This window comes from Porites lutea, chromosome 1, assembly GCF_958299795.1.
Source record: "Porites lutea chromosome 1, jaPorLute2.1, whole genome shotgun sequence".
Taxonomy (NCBI): Eukaryota; Metazoa; Cnidaria; class Anthozoa; order Scleractinia; family Poritidae; genus Porites; species Porites lutea.
Genome location: NC_133201.1, coordinates 57685636 through 57703347, shown reverse-complemented (window position 1 = coordinate 57703347; position 17712 = coordinate 57685636). Strand labels below are relative to the sequence as shown.

At 38.0% G+C, this 17712-nt stretch overlaps 2 protein-coding genes across 2 annotated transcripts in view; one reads left to right on the top strand and one right to left on the bottom strand.

Annotated features, from left to right (window-relative positions):
- Positions 1 to 601: 601 nt before the first annotated feature.
- Positions 602 to 3213, top strand: LOC140940389 (metabotropic glutamate receptor 3-like). Its single transcript, XM_073389361.1, has 2 exons — positions 602 to 1443; positions 1986 to 3213. Exons 1-2 carry the CDS (start codon positions 630 to 632, stop codon positions 2801 to 2803), a joined length of 1632 nt encoding a protein of 543 aa, XP_073245462.1. The 5' UTR covers positions 602 to 629; the 3' UTR covers positions 2804 to 3213.
- Positions 3214 to 6471: 3258 nt separating this feature from the next.
- The window catches only part of LOC140932733 (uncharacterized), a 40438-nt gene continuing 29197 nt past the window's right edge, over positions 6472 to 17712 (bottom strand). Inside the window, exons 29-38 of the mRNA XM_073382254.1 lie at positions 17021 to 17167; positions 15404 to 15675; positions 14153 to 14294; positions 13155 to 13336; positions 12814 to 12958; positions 12026 to 12130; positions 11301 to 11510; positions 10521 to 10706; positions 9111 to 9257; positions 6472 to 7751 (exon numbers count right to left, since the gene is read on the bottom strand). Of these exons, the coding sequence (XP_073238355.1) occupies positions 7503 to 7751; positions 9111 to 9257; positions 10521 to 10706; positions 11301 to 11510; positions 12026 to 12130; positions 12814 to 12958; positions 13155 to 13336; positions 14153 to 14294; positions 15404 to 15675; positions 17021 to 17167 (1785 nt within the window). The 3' untranslated portion in view covers positions 6472 to 7502. The remainder of the gene's footprint in view (positions 7752 to 9110; positions 9258 to 10520; positions 10707 to 11300; positions 11511 to 12025; positions 12131 to 12813; positions 12959 to 13154; positions 13337 to 14152; positions 14295 to 15403; positions 15676 to 17020; positions 17168 to 17712) is intronic.

Genomic DNA, 17712 nt, shown 5'->3' with positions numbered 1-17712 from the left:
GTCTTTATAGCGCAATATAGTGCAAACCAGTCTCGCGTTTAGTTTTTCATTATTTTCAAAGATGGTATCATGTCTCCTTCACTCTCCTGTGTGATCCGATATTTAGGCAACGTACTATTGGAGTCCCTTTTTGTGGCAATGATTTTGGGCTAAACACTGTCTTTCTTATAGTACGGCTGATGCATAGTTATGGTGACACATGTGCGAGATACATCTTTAGCAAGGATGGGACTATCCTTTGGGCCTTTTGTACTTATAACAAAGTCACCTCCTCCCCCCCCCCCCCCCCCAGGATATTTTGCACACTTGCACTTTTCCGAAGGACTGAAATGACTATTAAAATCTATTCAAGCATAACCGGTTTTTGATGAACTAAAACAGTACTAACTGTAAAGAAAACAATTTGAAAATAAGGAGCTGTTTTCATGTCGCGGAAAGCGTTGCCACCTGCTAAGTGCGGCATGTTTCCAAATAAGAATAATTATTCAAAGGCTTTTAATTGGCCGAATTTTACTTATTTATTTACAACTTTTTACTGTGGATAACCAAAATTAAATAGCTTCACCCAATCCCCAGGCCCTCGAGTGGGAAATTAGTGCGCTGGAAAGCAAAATGCTTTACAAACGGCCATGAAAATTCGACGTCTACTGATACTCCAGGCTCTCAAAGCTTTCGTAACTTTATCTTGTACTTGTGAAGTTTCAGATCGCTCTCGGATTTCATATCGCTCCCAAGATGACAAGGACATAGCATTTGGCGCTCTTTTACCTCTTCGGTCCAAAGATAAACTGGGAAGATGCGAAACTCCTGCATACACAGAAGGTATTCTTTGGCTGAGAGCTTTGAATTATGCAGTTAAGGAAGTAAATAGAAGATGGACGAAAGAGTTTAATGCGTCTTTTCGTTTAACAATCCGTGATACATGCAACGATGAACAAATAGCACTGGAAAAAGCTCTCGAGTTTGCGAAAGGCTACAGAAATAGAGTCGACTTGGGTGAAACTCTAGTTAGAGAAGAAAATACCACCGAAGATCTAATAAAGCCTGTATTGGGTGTAATATCAGCTTCGCGAAATCAAGATGCTTCAGTCCTTCTAAGTCTCTTCAAGGTCCCACAAGTAATTTTTGGCAGGGGTAAAACGGCAGTTGACAATTCTAAAAATATCTTGCGTTCTATTTCAGTCGGTTTTTACAGAGCTCGTGCGCTCACAGATCTTGTGAAATATTTTTCCTGGGAAGCTGTATCGGTAGTTTATTCGCCCACCCATCAAGATGATTTTGAAACCTTTCTGCGCATTTCGAGGATAGAAAACCTCTGTGTTGCACTTACAGTAAAGCTTAGCGATGAGTATGAGCCCGTTGTAGACAAACTACTGTCGGAACCTCAATCTACAGTGGTTTTTCTTTTTACCACGGAGGAGGAAACGAGTACTTTACAACAAAGTAAGTGTATCTGATTCTTCATTTTGCCCAAAGAGTCAAAAGCCGTTATGTAAAACCACCGCGATGATCTCGTAAGTTTCTAATTTACACTGAGCTAAAAAAGTCGTTTTGAACAAAAGGTTGTTGGCTCCTGGTTTTATGGACCTACAGACGTTTGATGGAAGTCATCCGGTTTGCCGCCTGAGCATTTAAGTGAAAAGTGGCAAATGGTATTATCTCAAGACAAATGGAAATTTAAACAAATACAAATTTGAAATAATAATAATAATAATAATAATAATAATAATAAAATGATTATGGCTGAAACGGCAAGTGCAACCGCCATTGGCTATTTGAAACTGGTCCTTGGCAAATGTTCAAATATTAGAAGTGCATTGTATAATTAACACAAGCAATTTTAATAATAGCCCTCAATTTTCCTGACGATTATTTATCTGGTACTTCTGATACTTTATCTGGTAAATTTTGTAATGAGCCGTTTAACCTTTTTAAAATAAATTATAACTTTGAATATGTAATATTTACTTATTTCTCTTTTACAGCCGTAAAGGCAAAGGCACATCAAAGGAATCATTTTACATGGATCTTATCCAGCCAACAAAATATTAACTGTTTTAGTGAAAATTCTGAAAGCGACGAACTATTTCTTCAACCTCAATTTCCTTTTATTGAAGGATTCAGGGACTATTTCCAAAACAAAGAAAGTCTTGTTAAGTTCAAAGAGGTTCTTGAGTCACCAATAGCTCCAAGCAGCTGTTTAAACTCTGCAAAGTTTGAATCGACGGCCAAACATACAAAGGAAGAAATCCAGTCGTCTATGAACAGTGTTTATCTCCTTGCACACGCATACGAAACAGCCTTTCAAACGCATCGAGAGCATTTTGACCGTGTCTTTTTCTCTAGAAGTCTGGGTTATGTACACGGCACCTTATACAGTCAAAACTGGAAGCTGTTTTCTGGTCAGCGGCGTATGAAACAGAACATGTTTTCTTTGATCCAAATACGGCACAGTAGTTCTTCAAAGCGGGTTATTAATATTGGTACTTGGGATAGCTCTTGGTATATTAACAATCTTGGAATTAACTGGAGTAGCCATTCAACACCAAGGTCTTCGTGTGGCGTCCAGTGCTCTCCTGGCTTCGTCCGGGTTCTAAAGAGTGGTAGTAAATGTTGCTGGTCCTGTCTACGTTGCCATTACAATCAGATTGTAACAGACGAATACACATGCGCAGACTGTTTGCGTGAGTACTGGCCCAATGAAGATTTTACCAAGTGCGAATTTCAGTGGAAAAGAACTTTTTTTGGATGCACGCTGGCAGTCGCTGCTGTAGTGTTGGTCTTTTCATTTATGGTTCTTTGATGTTTCGCTTTGAAAAGGATTCTAATTTTCTGGAACTTTTTTCTTGTGGCGTCATAGGTTTAAATTCACAAGTCAAAAGAAAAGAGTCACTTTATTAAATGAACAGCATGACGGAAAAAAAACAAACAAACAAACGAAACAAAGCAAATACTAAAAAACAATAAACAAAATCAAACAGAACCAACAAAAAAGACGCTCTTCTGGCAATTAACTTGTTTTCTTTCCTAGTTTATAACGTTTTGGAAAAGTACATTTTCTTCTTATTTTATGGAGGTTTGATCTTAATAGTCTTACGTACTCAAAAGATGGAAGGGTATAGATATTTCTGTGTTTAAGCCACGTTCAACTGTTGTGATACAACATTATTGACATATTTGTTTTACCTGAAGGTATTTCAGAGCGTCTTTGTTATCAGTCGATTAAGCATTTCAGTAAATAAATTCGGTTTGTATTTAACTGTAATCTTATCATGATACCGAGTCATATAACATTACTGAGTTTTACCTTGAGCTTACATCTTAAGTTGACACAGTTTTATGACGACAAGCCCAGACCGTTTGACATGGCATAGTTAATGAAAAATTTACCTCAACAATTATGCTAGAATCTTCGTAGGGCTCGTTGCAACGGTTTTCTGTTGAAAATCAATTCACCTTTTCGTACCAAAATCACATTTTTAGGTAGATGCTTTGTTCTTTTTCAGTGATGTCAACAAATACAAAGCAGACTCAAAGGCATATGCCCGAGAACTCCTGCATCTTGTAAATACAACAGCATTTCGGTTAGGTAATTGTTTTTCAGCACAATATTCAATCTTAACAAATTTTCATACTTTATTTAGTCACTGAAACAGTACGATGTATAATTAGTTCTACGACATGTGCCTCAGCTCCCTGCGGGTACCAGCTAGCGTGGATCATTTCTCCACATGCAACGTATTTGGAACATAAACAGTTTAGGATAATAGTAGAGGAAACACGTTTCATAAATTTAAGTGTGTTGTTCGTGCGATCAGATACATTGTGCACTATTGACAATGTTTTATGCAGCAGAAGACTTAAAAAACACGCAAAAGGGGTGTGCCGCACAACGCTATATGCTCGCCTTCTGCTTTCATTAAAGTTCACAACATGTCGAAAAGTTATATTCATCGATCAGTTTGTATTAAGCAATCCTTACTCTTGATGCAGTATGACGAAGATCCTTCACGGATTTCTTAGTTCCTCAAGGGAAAAAGCCAATTTTACTTTCCAGTGGCTCTGTAGTTCATTGCTTTTCTCTTCTTCTCCGTATTTTGAAGTTTGCTCAGCATTTTCCTTTCGTGGCCTGCTGGGCATGGTCTGTTAGTGTTCAAACTTGCTTCCCTTTTTGATCTTCCTTTGCGAGAATGGCTCACTGTTATGGCTGCAGGGTCGAAATTATAATAATCATATTCGTCCAGGTAGTACTCGATGTTGTTGATGAGTCGACGGCGTTGACTGACTCCTTTCATTTCTTCTCTTACTTGAGGTTTAGCGATTCTTTTGAAGTGTTAAAAATTGCAGTTTGGGAAATACAACCTTGTCTTGTGATATATACTTTGAGTAGGTGAATAAACAACAACTAAAGTGCAGGCTGCTTTTAAATACACCTTGCAGCACGTGAAACGCCCTGCGTTATTCGACAAACATCGCACCTGTTGTAAGCGAGCTAAGATTTGATTGGCCGCGCAACAATTAGGTGTTTTATCACACCACCTGTCAAAAAGCTCAACAAAGGAGTTGCATTGCATCAGGGAATTTAAAAACAACTCCCTGGGGTGTGGTTCCAATAAAAGCGGTAATTTAAAAGGAGGTGGTTGACAATAGCGAATCGCAAATTACGGCTATGTTATTTGTGATTGTTGAATGATTGGTTTTGTGAAGAAAACATTCATATATGAAAGTTGTGAAAAATAAAAAACTTAATTTGCGTAGTACAGTTTCAAGAAAAAAGAAAGACAGACAACAGTAGCAACAACAGAAACAATAAAACAACAAAAAAACGTGTTGCGATTTCGCATCGCCACTATTACAATCTATCGCTAGTTACACCCTACGGATCGTTTACGTCTTAGGCTCTGTCCACACTAATGCGTTTTCAAAAGTTTGCGTTTCCGTTGTCATCGAAAACGCATCGATCGATTCACGTCCACGACACTGTTTTGATACGTTTTCGACCTCCCACACTAATACGATATGTATGCGTTTTCGTTTTGATCAATTTTCGAGGGCATTTTTAAATCGATGCGCTTTCGATGAAAACGCTCAGCGTATCAGTGTGGACGGGAGGCCTTAATGGATCGAAATGTTTACGTCATTCAAACGAAAACGCATTAGGGACGGACCATTAGAAAAGTTATGGGGCGGGGGGGCGGGCGAAGTACAAAAAAAATATTCGCACAAGGGAAAATTAATTGAAAAAAAATTCATGCACGCCAGTTAATCCTAAAAAATATTCATGCTATGGCCTAAAAAAAATTCATACAAGGAATTTGATAACGAAAAAAAATTCCTGCAGCTCGAAAATTCCCCCCCTCCCCCCCATAACTTTTCTAATGGTCCGTCCCTTAGTGTGGACGGGGTTTTAAAGATTGTGCGGCCATATATCTGTCTTCCCACATCAATGCCAAGCCACGTAACACTAGATGGCAGATCGATTCTATGAAACCATTTCGCAAACTGCCTACTTGCTCAAACTGAAATGAGTACATCTCGTCCCTCCATGAAGGTATTAGTCAAAAGTTTTGTCCAAATGAATCTAAATATTGTCATAACCAAAGGGTGGATTTCCTCTGTCGCTTAATGTTTGCGTAAAATTTACGTGCGTAAATGGAATAGAAACAATGTGTGAAAAGCCGCGCGTAACAATAAAATTGAGCGAGGTTCAACCTTTGCTGTTGCGTGCGACCTTCCATACATAGCCACTTTTTTAGGCTCACGTAAAATATATGTTGCACGTGACAATTACGCGACAGAGCACAGAAACCAAACTCTTCGCGCTCATTTTAAACATAAAGCCTCATTATACAAACAATTCTAGCTCACCTTGCCGAGCCGTGACTTTTATCCTGGTATTCTGTACATGAAGAGGGCTAGCCAGGACTTCAAATTTTAACACAGAGAGTACAGGTATTGCGTATGAGTAGTTTTTCTCGCTGCTGTGGTCTGTTTCTCGAAAGTCTCGGAATCTTTTCGGGCCCCGAAACCTTTTTTGTCGTGCATTCAAGATCAAAAATCCAATAATTTTGAAAATAATACAATGAAACTATCAGTTAACGAAACAAAATTGACTGGTTTGTGGGCTAGGAACTGTGCTACTGTTCAACAGGTTGTGATTTTAAAATTTGCTTTCGCGCCAGAAAATTTTCCAGGTCTTTCGAGAAACCGGTCCCTTGGTTTGGTTCACGGGGCTGGCCTAGTTGGTAAAAGTGGTATTACATGTACATGGAAAATTTCCAATCTGGTTAGACGAGACTCTTGCATCATAATGGATCCCAGCTAACAAAGCTGGCTCGGTTGTCATGTAATCAAAAAGTTGATTTTTGTTGCCTTATAACTAAGGTGCTGAGATCTCGAAAAGGCGGCCTCCTAACTTCCGTTTCGGGAGCTCTAATGCATTCGAATTTTGAAATAACTCACACCGTCAAATCGTGTCGATATGAATATCTTTCCTTTATTTTCAATATAAGGCCATGTGTCATAAACTGTTTCTAATCAATTAGATCTTAATTCTCTTTTTTGGGCAAATTTGTCAATTTATGCTGGAAACATTGTCGGCAGGCAAGCGCTATATATTTCTTGCTCTCTCAAATCATTGTTAATAGAGGTGACCCCTCTCGGCCACTAACTATGCTCAAATGTCTTTGCAGACAAAAAAAGGAGTCAAACTGAGCAGATCAATGCGATATCTATTGCTAAGCGTCCTTAATATGCTCCACAATATGTATACAATGTAGATCTACTGGCAGGAAACATTACATCATGCAGATATCAAATTACTTTTTTATGATCCCTCGCCCCCAGAAGGGCTGCATAGTTTGTTTGAGGACGGAGAAAAGATTACCCAGACCTTATTTTTTTTCTCATGTAATAACATTTTTTGAAAAACAAAAACCTTTTGTTCACGTACTCGTTCTGGGGTTTTTCTGCAAGTTTTCATTTTGTTTTTTGGATGAAATACTGATTTTAGCTTCACACTCCACCGGGTGTGTGCGAACCCCAGGCCTTCATATCAAGACAAAGAGTAGCAGATTTATCCATTTAGAAAACACAATTCATTCTCAAGGAATAAACACTAACGGTAGACTAAGAATTCCCTCACTTGCCAGTGAATCTTTCTGCTCCCATCCCGCCTGGAATCCGTTGCATTTCCTCATCTAGGGGCGGATGTAATTGGGGCGCGTTGAAGAGGCCTAAGTACTCTGGTTTGGTTCTGAGTTTTTTTGTGTTTAAATTCTTAGATTTTGGAAGGATTTTGAGGATATGGATCGATGTTATCCTATCACTGCAGTATAGCTAGCTCTGTTTCTTAGCTCCGTTTCCTACAGCTATCGAATCTTGAATTGTTTCCCCTGTTACTTAAGAATAGGTTTTAAATAAACAATTTGCGCTTTAGCTAATCTACGAAAAATGGAATCTTTTTTGAGGGGCGCAGTTCCTATTTCCGCATCTAAATAAGTTTAATTTACTACTAGGGCTTTCTTGAGACATTTGACCAAGAAGCAATCTTTGGGTTTGACAAACGGGTAATCATCATTGCGATATCTGTTAAGGGCCATACTAGCGTCATCCCACCTCTTGTAGAACGGCTTGGTGACTCTTTTCAAGTAATAATTTGACTTTTTGTCGATTTCATTGCTGAGCAAGTCTTCCAGTCTTTTGACTTCGTCAACCTTAGGCTGATTTTTTTCTCTTTCTTTGCATTCAATCTGCAGAGATAATAATAACAAAAAAAGTATTTGCGGTATTAATAAGGGAAATGAGCAACTAAAAATAAAGCTATTTTAAAAAATAGATCAAAGAATGTTTGCATATGGTGTACCTAGCCTTCGTCCCAAACGTAATCCTACTCCGGTTAGTAACGTTTGCGAAGCAAAACCTATTCGGACCCAACGAATTACCGCAAATGCGTTTCGAATTTCCTTGACCGACAAATCGACAACGGGATTTTTAACAGGCCAGTCATGGCCAGTCAAATGATGGTATTTGGGTGAGGGCCCAGAACGAGAATTTTGGCGCTATTTCGTAGACGGACATAACCAGAAGTTTAATTTAGTCTGCGGAGCAGTCTAGGTAGACCTTATACCTCACTATTGGAAATTAACGCTTCATAAAATTAAGGTCTTGGAAATTAACGCGACTTGAATTAAGGCAAATCTAGTGGAAAACGACTTTCATGTAAAAAATTTAATGCGAAAGGGAGGGTAACAAAAAAAAAACGCAAAATTAACGCAACGCTCTCAAAGAAACAGTTGAGAACTTCCAGACAAGAGAAACAAAGTAAAACGTATAGTCTGAAATGGAAACTATGTTCGCAGTAAACGTACGAAGAGAGTCAAGGAATTAAATCTGGCCACTTCAAGGGTTCTTTAAAGTTTCACTGTTACTGGTGGATCTCCACCCTGATAGAATACTCTAGGTGTCAAGAATGTTAGAAGTGTATTCAAAATAATGAAAAAAAAAAGGTTCGCGGGAATAACTCTCTACTTAATTAAATTTGCGGGAATTAACGTTTTAAGAGATTAACGCAACTTAAATGAAATTCGCGTTAATTTCATGAAGCGTTAACTTCAGATAATATGGTATATTTCATTTGTTTTGTTTCTTGTGGTGATTCAATTGGAGTCCCTGTTCTAGCTAGATTAGCCACGTACAAATCCACTAAAAGCAAAGATTTGTACCCCTGGTAAGGGTATTGCTGTTTTCAAGTACTGTTTCAAAAACGAACAGGGGGGTATAATCAAGTTTAAAAATTCGAGGCGAAGCCGAGTGTTTTAAAACCTGATAATAACCGGCCTCAAAATCTCTCAAATAAAGATCAACTCATTCTTACACTAATATTTAGATTTGGGGTTATTTTGGTCTAAAAATTGGAAGTATAAAGTTTAGCCGTGTCTTTATCAGATATAAAGACACTCATTAAACATGAATTTCTTTCGATTTTTTTCTTTACGAATTATTAATTAGTTTTTTGGTTGCGTTATTCTACCTTAACGCAAAAAACTGGATGCAGTTGTAATCTGTAACTGAAAATAATGTCAGCATATTTTATAGCACTTTACTCTGACCTCAATCTTTTCTTGTATCTCGGTTTCTTTTTGTGGATCCTCTTGCAAACTAGCGAGCTTGATGAATTGTTCTGCCTCGTACAACCAAGCTCTGACTTCCTTCATTAAAATTCCCATTCTTTTCACCTTGTCTTGGGCTTCCTGAAGCTAGAATACAAAAACAGTCCATGTTTCAACACAGGGCTCCCACACAACCTGTTTTTGTAACCGATTGTAATTTTATAGTAAATGTAAAGGACTTTCCGTTTGCTTCATCTATAGCGGTATACCACTAAATATGTATATAGGTCAATGTTAAATAAACGTTATATTACCTTACCTGCGGTATATTGTCGTCCTTTTGCCTCAGAGGAAGAGTAAACGGCTAACTCAAAATCCTTCCAAATCGCTCAAAATAACTCTTTTAAGTGAAAAGTGCGACAAGATACCGAAGGTAAGGCAAGACAATATTTATTGAACATTGATCAATATACATGTTTAGCAATATATCGCTATAGAGGAAGCAAAACCAATCCATAATGCCTCGCTTAACCTCAAGACAGTATTGGTCTGGACGCAATCTTAAATGCTTAAAAGAAAACATTTTGAAACTGGGCATCAGAACGTTATTTTACGGTCGTTTGAGCACTGCAGGTTGGCCGGCTATTGCTACATGGCTACAACCCGAACATTTAAATTATGTTCCGTTTAACCGTTAATAGCAAGAGCATAACCAGACTACCGAGTGGCACAACATTTTTACGGGTTCTAATGTTTGCGATTTTTCCAGCGATCCGCAAAATAAGTTCCGGCAAAACAAAAATAATAACAATATAATAAAAACAATAATAATAAAAAAAAATAATAATAATAATAATAAATACCGCTAACATTTGTCCCACAAAAATTTACTCCAGAGTAAATATTCTCGACCTTGAATTTGCTACACAAAAATACAGTACAAATAAAGAAGTCGTGTCTGTTCGTTTTTGTAATCGAATGACAAAGAAAAGTATTTTATTATTCTTTTAACACCGGGTACGCAAAACGTAGTGTTTTTTTAAAGTATGTATTTCCATTGCACGTACTCAATAAAAACGGACGAAAATATTATCAATGATTTGTCCGGGACTTTCTTTCTTTTGCAAAAAAATCAGTCCCCAGTAAGAAAAACCAATCTGTCCTAAACGCAAAAAAATAGTTCCTGCAAAATACAAATAATCACGTCAATCGCCAATCCTCAAAAGTAAACTTCCGCAACAAGTTTCGTGCCACACGGTAGTAAGAACATTTATCGACTGTCGGTTGGATAAGAAAACGTGAAGGATGTTCGTAAAAGGCAGATCCAGATCGACTTCATGATGATGATGATGTGCATTACAAAAAGGATAATTCCGCGCTTACTTCATAATGGCCAATTCCATCACTTACCATTGCTTTCCTCTCCTTAATCGATTCAGTAATGTCCTTCCAGCAAGTGCCGAAGTCATTCACCTGGTCACGGATCCCCTTAGCTGTCGCATCATGGTACTCAGCATCTTTGATTAGCTTTTCTCCAGTCTCACGCAATGAGTCTAATCGTTCCTCTTGACGGCTTTCCATTTCTTTTTCCATTGTCTGAGAGACAAAGTGAAGAGGGACGCATTAGACGCGCCGATTTCTTATGTTAGTTAAGTGAACCCTAAATCAGGCGACATTGTTCCGTCGCACTTAAAATTTTTAACAATTATTTATACCGATATTGTAATAACCTCTTGTATTAAACGTCTTCTAACTGACGAAAATGAATTATATTTAAGGATTGTTGATAATCGTTCTTGAAAACTGGCAACATTTTTTTAAGAGTGGAACCACTTTTTATAGATTCTAACATTATTTTCTTGTTATTCATAATGGCGTGAACAAAGGCATTCAACTTCGTTTTTATTCCACAAATAACCTGTTTACATTAAAAGTTTTTGATGGTCACCCCAGTTGTAAAATCATCCAATTTTTATTTTAAATTCATAAACATTTCTTTAATCAGTTCTTGGTTCTTTAAACAAAGAGAGAATTTCACTCGGCCTCAAGAAGGGGGCACGAAAAGAAAAATGACCTTAGGAATTAAAAAAAGCATCAATGGCATGAAATTACCACCGTTTCTTTGGGTTTTTTATGTGAATGGTCGAGAATAGATAGAAATAACTGATAACTGAAATGAAATGTTCTTACCTCGAGCAGATTTAAATTCATCGTAACTTGTTCTTCGTTGGTGATATCTGTTTCTCCAATCAAATCAAAGTTTTGTTCTTTACTTGAAAGCCAGGAAAGCAAGGCAGCTTCTTCTTCACGTAAATTTTGCCAGTCAATTAGAGCCTGGTTAAGCTTCTCCTTCCACTCTTCCGCCCAGTTCCGCACAACCGCCCAACGCTCGTTTAATACCTGTATGGCCGCAATAGAGTGGAAAGTTTCCTCCTAGTTATAAACCTGCCAGTGAAATAGTGTTTCAAACCTGGCGGGTACTCAGCACAGTTTTATAAGAGGGGGCTGCGCCCCGAGGTCCAACCCCTTACTCTTTGATGCTTCATTTTTGGCGGAAAGGGTATCCCTTTCGTATGTATACCTTCTATTGACAAATAATACTCCTTTCACATACCTTGTTTTAAGAACTTTGCATCCCTTTTAACCGCTGTAAATTTACTCTCTTTAAGATATGACTAGGCTCGAGTTATTTACAGCCGTAAAATGCATATGTTATTCCTTTTCATAGACCAAATTTACAAAATTCCCTTCCCTTATACTAATGAATCCTCTAATATACCTGAAGCCAGAAAAAGGTACTCCTTTCGGGAGGATCCTTCTCGTATAGGCACTATAGGGAGTGCCCCCCAGGGGAGGGGGGGGGGGGGGGGGAGAGGGTGTGCTCCAACAATACAGCTTTTTTATGTTGAAAATACCTTGACCCAGTCCCTTATGTTTTCATCCAAAGCTGGGTGTTCCAAGTCGTCCATATCCAGTACCATATTTGCCATCGAGTAATTTGACAGTTCGTCTTGAAAAGCCTACAGAACAGCATTGGATAAACATGAAATTCGTGCAGCCTTTTCATACCCAACTTATAATAATATAACTGCAAGACACAGTCAATTCCCTGTTAACGGACAACTTTAAAAGACTGAGAGCTTCCTGGTATGGACACGTACGGCCACATTGTAAAATTGCCCCCCTGTTGATCTTCAATCATTTCATTGTCTTTTTTTGGGAGAGACACCTCCAAAATGCGAACATTTCGCCAGGTTTCAACGGCGTCTTTTTCTAAGAAAACTGACCGTACAACTGGAGCTCCATAAACAAATTTACTACACTCTACAGGCTTTTAGAAATGTACTGGTCAGTTTATATTACAGACATTTATATTAATATCAGAGAGATTTTAATTAGAGATATTTCAGATATTTAATAGCAAGAGTCTCAGATGACAATGGCATATGCTATTGTTAATAGTTCAATTAATCCTGGTGAAAGTAAACGTTTCACCGTTACGCACTAAATGCATAATGCGAAGACCATTGTATTCTATATTTTCAAACAAGTGAATTGTGAGCAAGCCACTCTGAGGTGTCTAAGAATTGGGTCACTTAATGAATGTTTATCACGTACTTCGTCTTAATTGAGCATAACGTGATAGCCCGCGATCATGCATGTTTTCCATTACAGACTATGTAGTAAACACACATGCATGTACCTGATGCTCCCAGACTTGCTGTTGCACTCTCTTATAGGTTGGTTCTATCACATCATCCAATGATATTCGAGACTCAGCTCGCAATAGCCAACCATTCATCCGTTCCAAATGTTGTCTTCGTAAAATAAGATATAGATCGAACAACCTGAAAATCAGGGGAGCGAAAATTGTGTTACTTGTTTAATATCCTAGTTAAGTGCCATCTGCAGGAAGAAAAGTCATATTTTACAACAAAAAACTATTGAACTTATTTCTAAGGAACGACGATGGTATTTTCACAGATGGTTACAACACGTGTGATGCAAATTTGGCTCTTAAGAAGCAGTAAACACGGGGCATACCTTTGATGCTCTCTGTTAATATTTTCCTTTATAGTTGTTATCCTTATGACTGTTACTTCAATTCTTTCATAAAAGTATTCTCCATGTGCTCTGTCAAAGCGTGTGTCTTTTATTAATTGTCTTCCTTCCTCCAGAACATCATATGTGTCAGATTCTACTGACGTAAAATGGCTGAGTACCTCCTGAGATATGAATCAGATAAAAAGGAAATCAACCAGCTTCTATGGGGCTGTCCACTCTTTTGTGCCCGGGAACCAGTGTCTGGGTACAGGTACAAAATGGTGTTGTGTTCACACCATGAGTACCCGATATGTAACTGTGTACATAGTTAATTCCAGTCAGACGCCATTTTTGAATTGAAGCTTAGCAGCGAGAACAAAGCAGTGGACTGCCTCAAAAGTAGAAAAACAGTGTGCACACTAGTTAAAGGTGCTCACTTTTTCGCCTGAGTACAAGGCTCAATCTTAACTTAGGCACCGGCACCGTGCCCGAATTCTAGCGTAGGTACTTCAAAAAAGGCTGTGTTCACATTAGTGCAATGTGCCTGGGTACCAAGTGTAAATGCTGCCTTAGTGACATTTATAGCGAATTGGCACAGAACACATTAGTCTGTAAACTATCAAATGGATTTATTACTAACGACGAGCAGCGACCTTTCTAGAAATGTCGGTGAAAAACACATGATTTCAGTGCTTTTTCGGGCAAAATCCAGGTGCCACGCTTTATTTGGACAAATAAGCTGCAAAATATGTCGCATGGTAACTGCGAAATTGAACCATGATAGAAGTTGCAAAATATGTCGCATGGTAACTGCGAAATTGAACCATGATAGGTTATTTTAAAAGGAGAAATAGACGACATTCAATTTCGAATAGCTTGCAATCATATCTGCAAAAAAGGTCATTTGTCAAATAGGTAAAAAAAATTCGCCTAACATTAAGGGAGGGGGAGCGGTGGAGGTATCTTAACTTCTATTGGAAGAAAAGATACTTTGTTACCTTGTGCTGATCCAAAGCATTCTTAGTGGATTTCAAGTCCATGGAATCCTTGTCTGAGTTCTTAACACTGCATTCGAAATCGGATAGGCTTTGATCCACAGTATCAAACTTCTTCTTTAGATAATCCACTAACTTATTGGACCTGTTGTCAACCCACCAGAACAGAAACGTAAATAAAATAAGAAAAAAAGACGAAACAACGTGACGCAGATCATCTTATGAACTAAGACGCCAGGACATACTTGGAGACAATCCAGTCAATATTGTTGAGGCCGGACAAGTGGGAGTACTCGATAGACAATACAAGGAGAAAATTCTTCTCCAGAAACAGTTTACATGAAATTCAACGAGTTTAAATTCATGTTCTATTAAGCGGCGACAAAGTAAAACGAATCTGCGTGTGTTCCATTGGAAAGATCTGGATAGGCATCACATCAAAGGAACCGATGAATCCACCCTGGGAAAGGACTGATTGACTCATTTGATGTACCATGATCTGAGTGATCTAGGATGGTCGATCCTGATCCTGATCGTCCCAATGACCATGGAATGGAACCCACCCTTAAATTTTCGGTGTGTTCGACTGAGTGCTAAAGAGGGAGAATGCTGTAAAGACATGTCCCGCACACAACAATTTCCTGGTCTTCACCGGTTTGTGTTAGTATTTCAGTGCATGTGTCAGTTCATATTAAATGATTAGATTAAATAAGGTACTCTGGCATATGTATCGGAGAGTAGCAATGTATAACAACTGCGCTACTTTCTACGTTCAGTAGCCTAAAGTTCTTTTTTCAAACATGTTTTAAAGGGAGAAGGATGATTTTTTAGTCAGTGACACAGGCGACCCGGAAGAAAGAAAAATGTTTCAAAGTAACTACATTTTCTTGGACCCTTTTTTGATAGCTTAAGTGAACGGAAACCTGAGATAATAAAGCAAAAAATACGATAATTTTCGCTTTTGTAGACTAGTAAACTCGAAGTACCATTTGGCTTTCTGAGAACGCCGTCCTTTAAACTAATTTACGAATATCTGAACCATATTTTTGAATACATGTTTGAAACATGATGCGGTCAGACTTAAACAAATGGATAAACCACATATACACTGTGCTACTAGTTACCAGCTAATTAAAATAAAGTGATCATACAAAATACTAGTACTCAAACTTTACTGGTTATGAACTCTGAAGTTTCGATTAGTAGTTTAGTTTGCTTGTGATGGTGCGAAAAGAGAAGCAAACCTTGTCTTACCCACTATTGTCTCGTTTCCCTTCCAAATTGATCCCAATTTGAGTCATTGATCTAAAAAGTAGGGAGCAGTCGTTGGGTTTGACAAACGGGTAATCTTCATTGCGATATCTGTTAAGGGCCATACTAGCGTCATTCCAACGCTCGTAGAACGGCTTGGTGACTCTTTTCAAGTAATAATTTGACTTTTTGTCGATTTCACTACTAAGCAAGTCTTCCAGCATTTTGACTTCGTCAACCTTAGGCTGATTTTTTTCTCTTTCTTCGCATTCAATCTGCAGAGATGATAATAAAAAAAAGTATTTGCGGTATTAGTAAGGGAAATGAGCAACTAAAAAAGCTATTTTAAATAATAGATCAAAGAATGTTTGCATACGGTGTACCTAGCCTTCGTCCCAAACGTAATCCAACTGCGGTTAGTAACGAGAGCCTATTCGGACTCAACGAATTACCGCAAATACGTTTCAAATTTCCTTGACCGACAAATCGACAACGAGATTTTTAACAGGCCAGTCATGGGAGGTACTCAAATGATGGTATTTCGGTGGCGGCCCAGAACGAGGATTTTTGTCGCTATTTCGCAGACAGACTTAACCAGAAGTTCAGTTTCGTCTGCGGAGCAGTCTAGGTAGACCTTATACCTAATTATAGGAATTAACGCTCCATGAAACTAAGGTCTTGGAAATTAACGCGACTTGAATGAAGGCGAATTTAGTGGAAAACGACTTTCATATAAAGAATTTAATGCGAAAGGGAGGGTAAAAAAAAAAAAAAAAACGCAAATTAACGCAACGCTCTCAAACAAACTTCGAGACAACACAAAACAAAGTTAAACGTAAAATTTGAAATGGAAACTTTGTTCGTGGTAATTTCTTAAACGTACGAAGAGAGTCAAGGAATTAAATCTGGCCACTTCAAGGGTTCTTTAAAGTTTCACTGTTACTGGTGGATCTCCACCCTGATAGAATACTCTAGGTGTCAAGAATGTCAGAAGTGTATTCAAAATAATGAAAAAAAAGGTTCGGGGGAATAACTCTCCACTTAATTAAAGGTTCGGGAATTAACGTTTTAAGAGATTAACACAACTTAAATGAAATTCGCGTTAATTTCATGAAGCGTTAACTTCAGATAATATGGTATATTTCATTTGTTTTGTTTCTTGTGGTTATTCAATTGGAGTCCCTGTTCTAGCTAGATTAGCCACGTACAAATCCACTAAAAGCAAAGATTTGTACCCCTGGTAAGGGTATTGCTGTTTTCAAGTACTGTTTCAAAAACGAACAGGGGGGTAAAATCAAGTTTAAAAATTCGAGGCGAAGCCGAGTGTTTTAAAACCTGATAATAACCGGCCTCAAAATCTCTCGAATAAGGATCAACTCATTCTTACACTAATATTTAGATTTGGGGTTATTTTGGTCTAAAAATTGGAAGTAAAGTTTAGCCGTGTCTTTATCAGATATAAAGACACTCATTAAACATGAATTTCTTTCGATTTTTTTCTTTACGAATTATTAATTAGTTTTTTGGTTGCGTTATTCTACCTTAACGTAAAAAACTGGATGCAGTTGTAATCTGTAACTGAAAATAATGTCAGTATATTTTATAGCACTTCACTCTGACCTCAATCTTTTCTTGTATCTCGGTTTCTTTTTGTGGATCCTCCTGCAAACTAGCGAGCTTGATGAATTGTTCTGCCTCGTACAACCAAGCTCTGACTTCCTTCATTAAAATTCCCATTCTTTTCACCTTGTTTTGGGCTTCCTGAAGCTAGAATACAAAAACAGTCCATGTTTCAACACAGGACTCCCACACAACCTGTTTGTGTAACCGATTGTAATTTTATAGTAAATGTAAAGGACTTTCCGTTTGCTTCATCTATAGCGGTATACCACTAAATATGTATATAGGTCAATGTTAAATAAACGTTATATTACCTTACCTGCGGTATATTGTCGTCCTTTTGCCTCAGAGGAAGAGTAAACGGCTAACTCAAAATCCTTCCAAATCGCTCAAAATAACTCTTTTAAGTGAAAAGTGCGACAAGATACCGAAGGTAATTATAAGGCAAGACAATATTTATTGAACATTGATCAATATACATGTTTAGCAATATATCGCTATAGAGGAAGCAAAACCAATCCATAATGCCTCGCTTGACCTCAAGACAGTATTGGTCTGGACGCAATCTTAATTGCGTAAAAGAAAACATTTGGAAACTGGGCATCAGAACGTTATTTTACGGTCGTTTGAGCACTGTAGATTGGCCAGCTATTGCTACATGGCTACAACCCGAACATTTAAATTATGTTCCG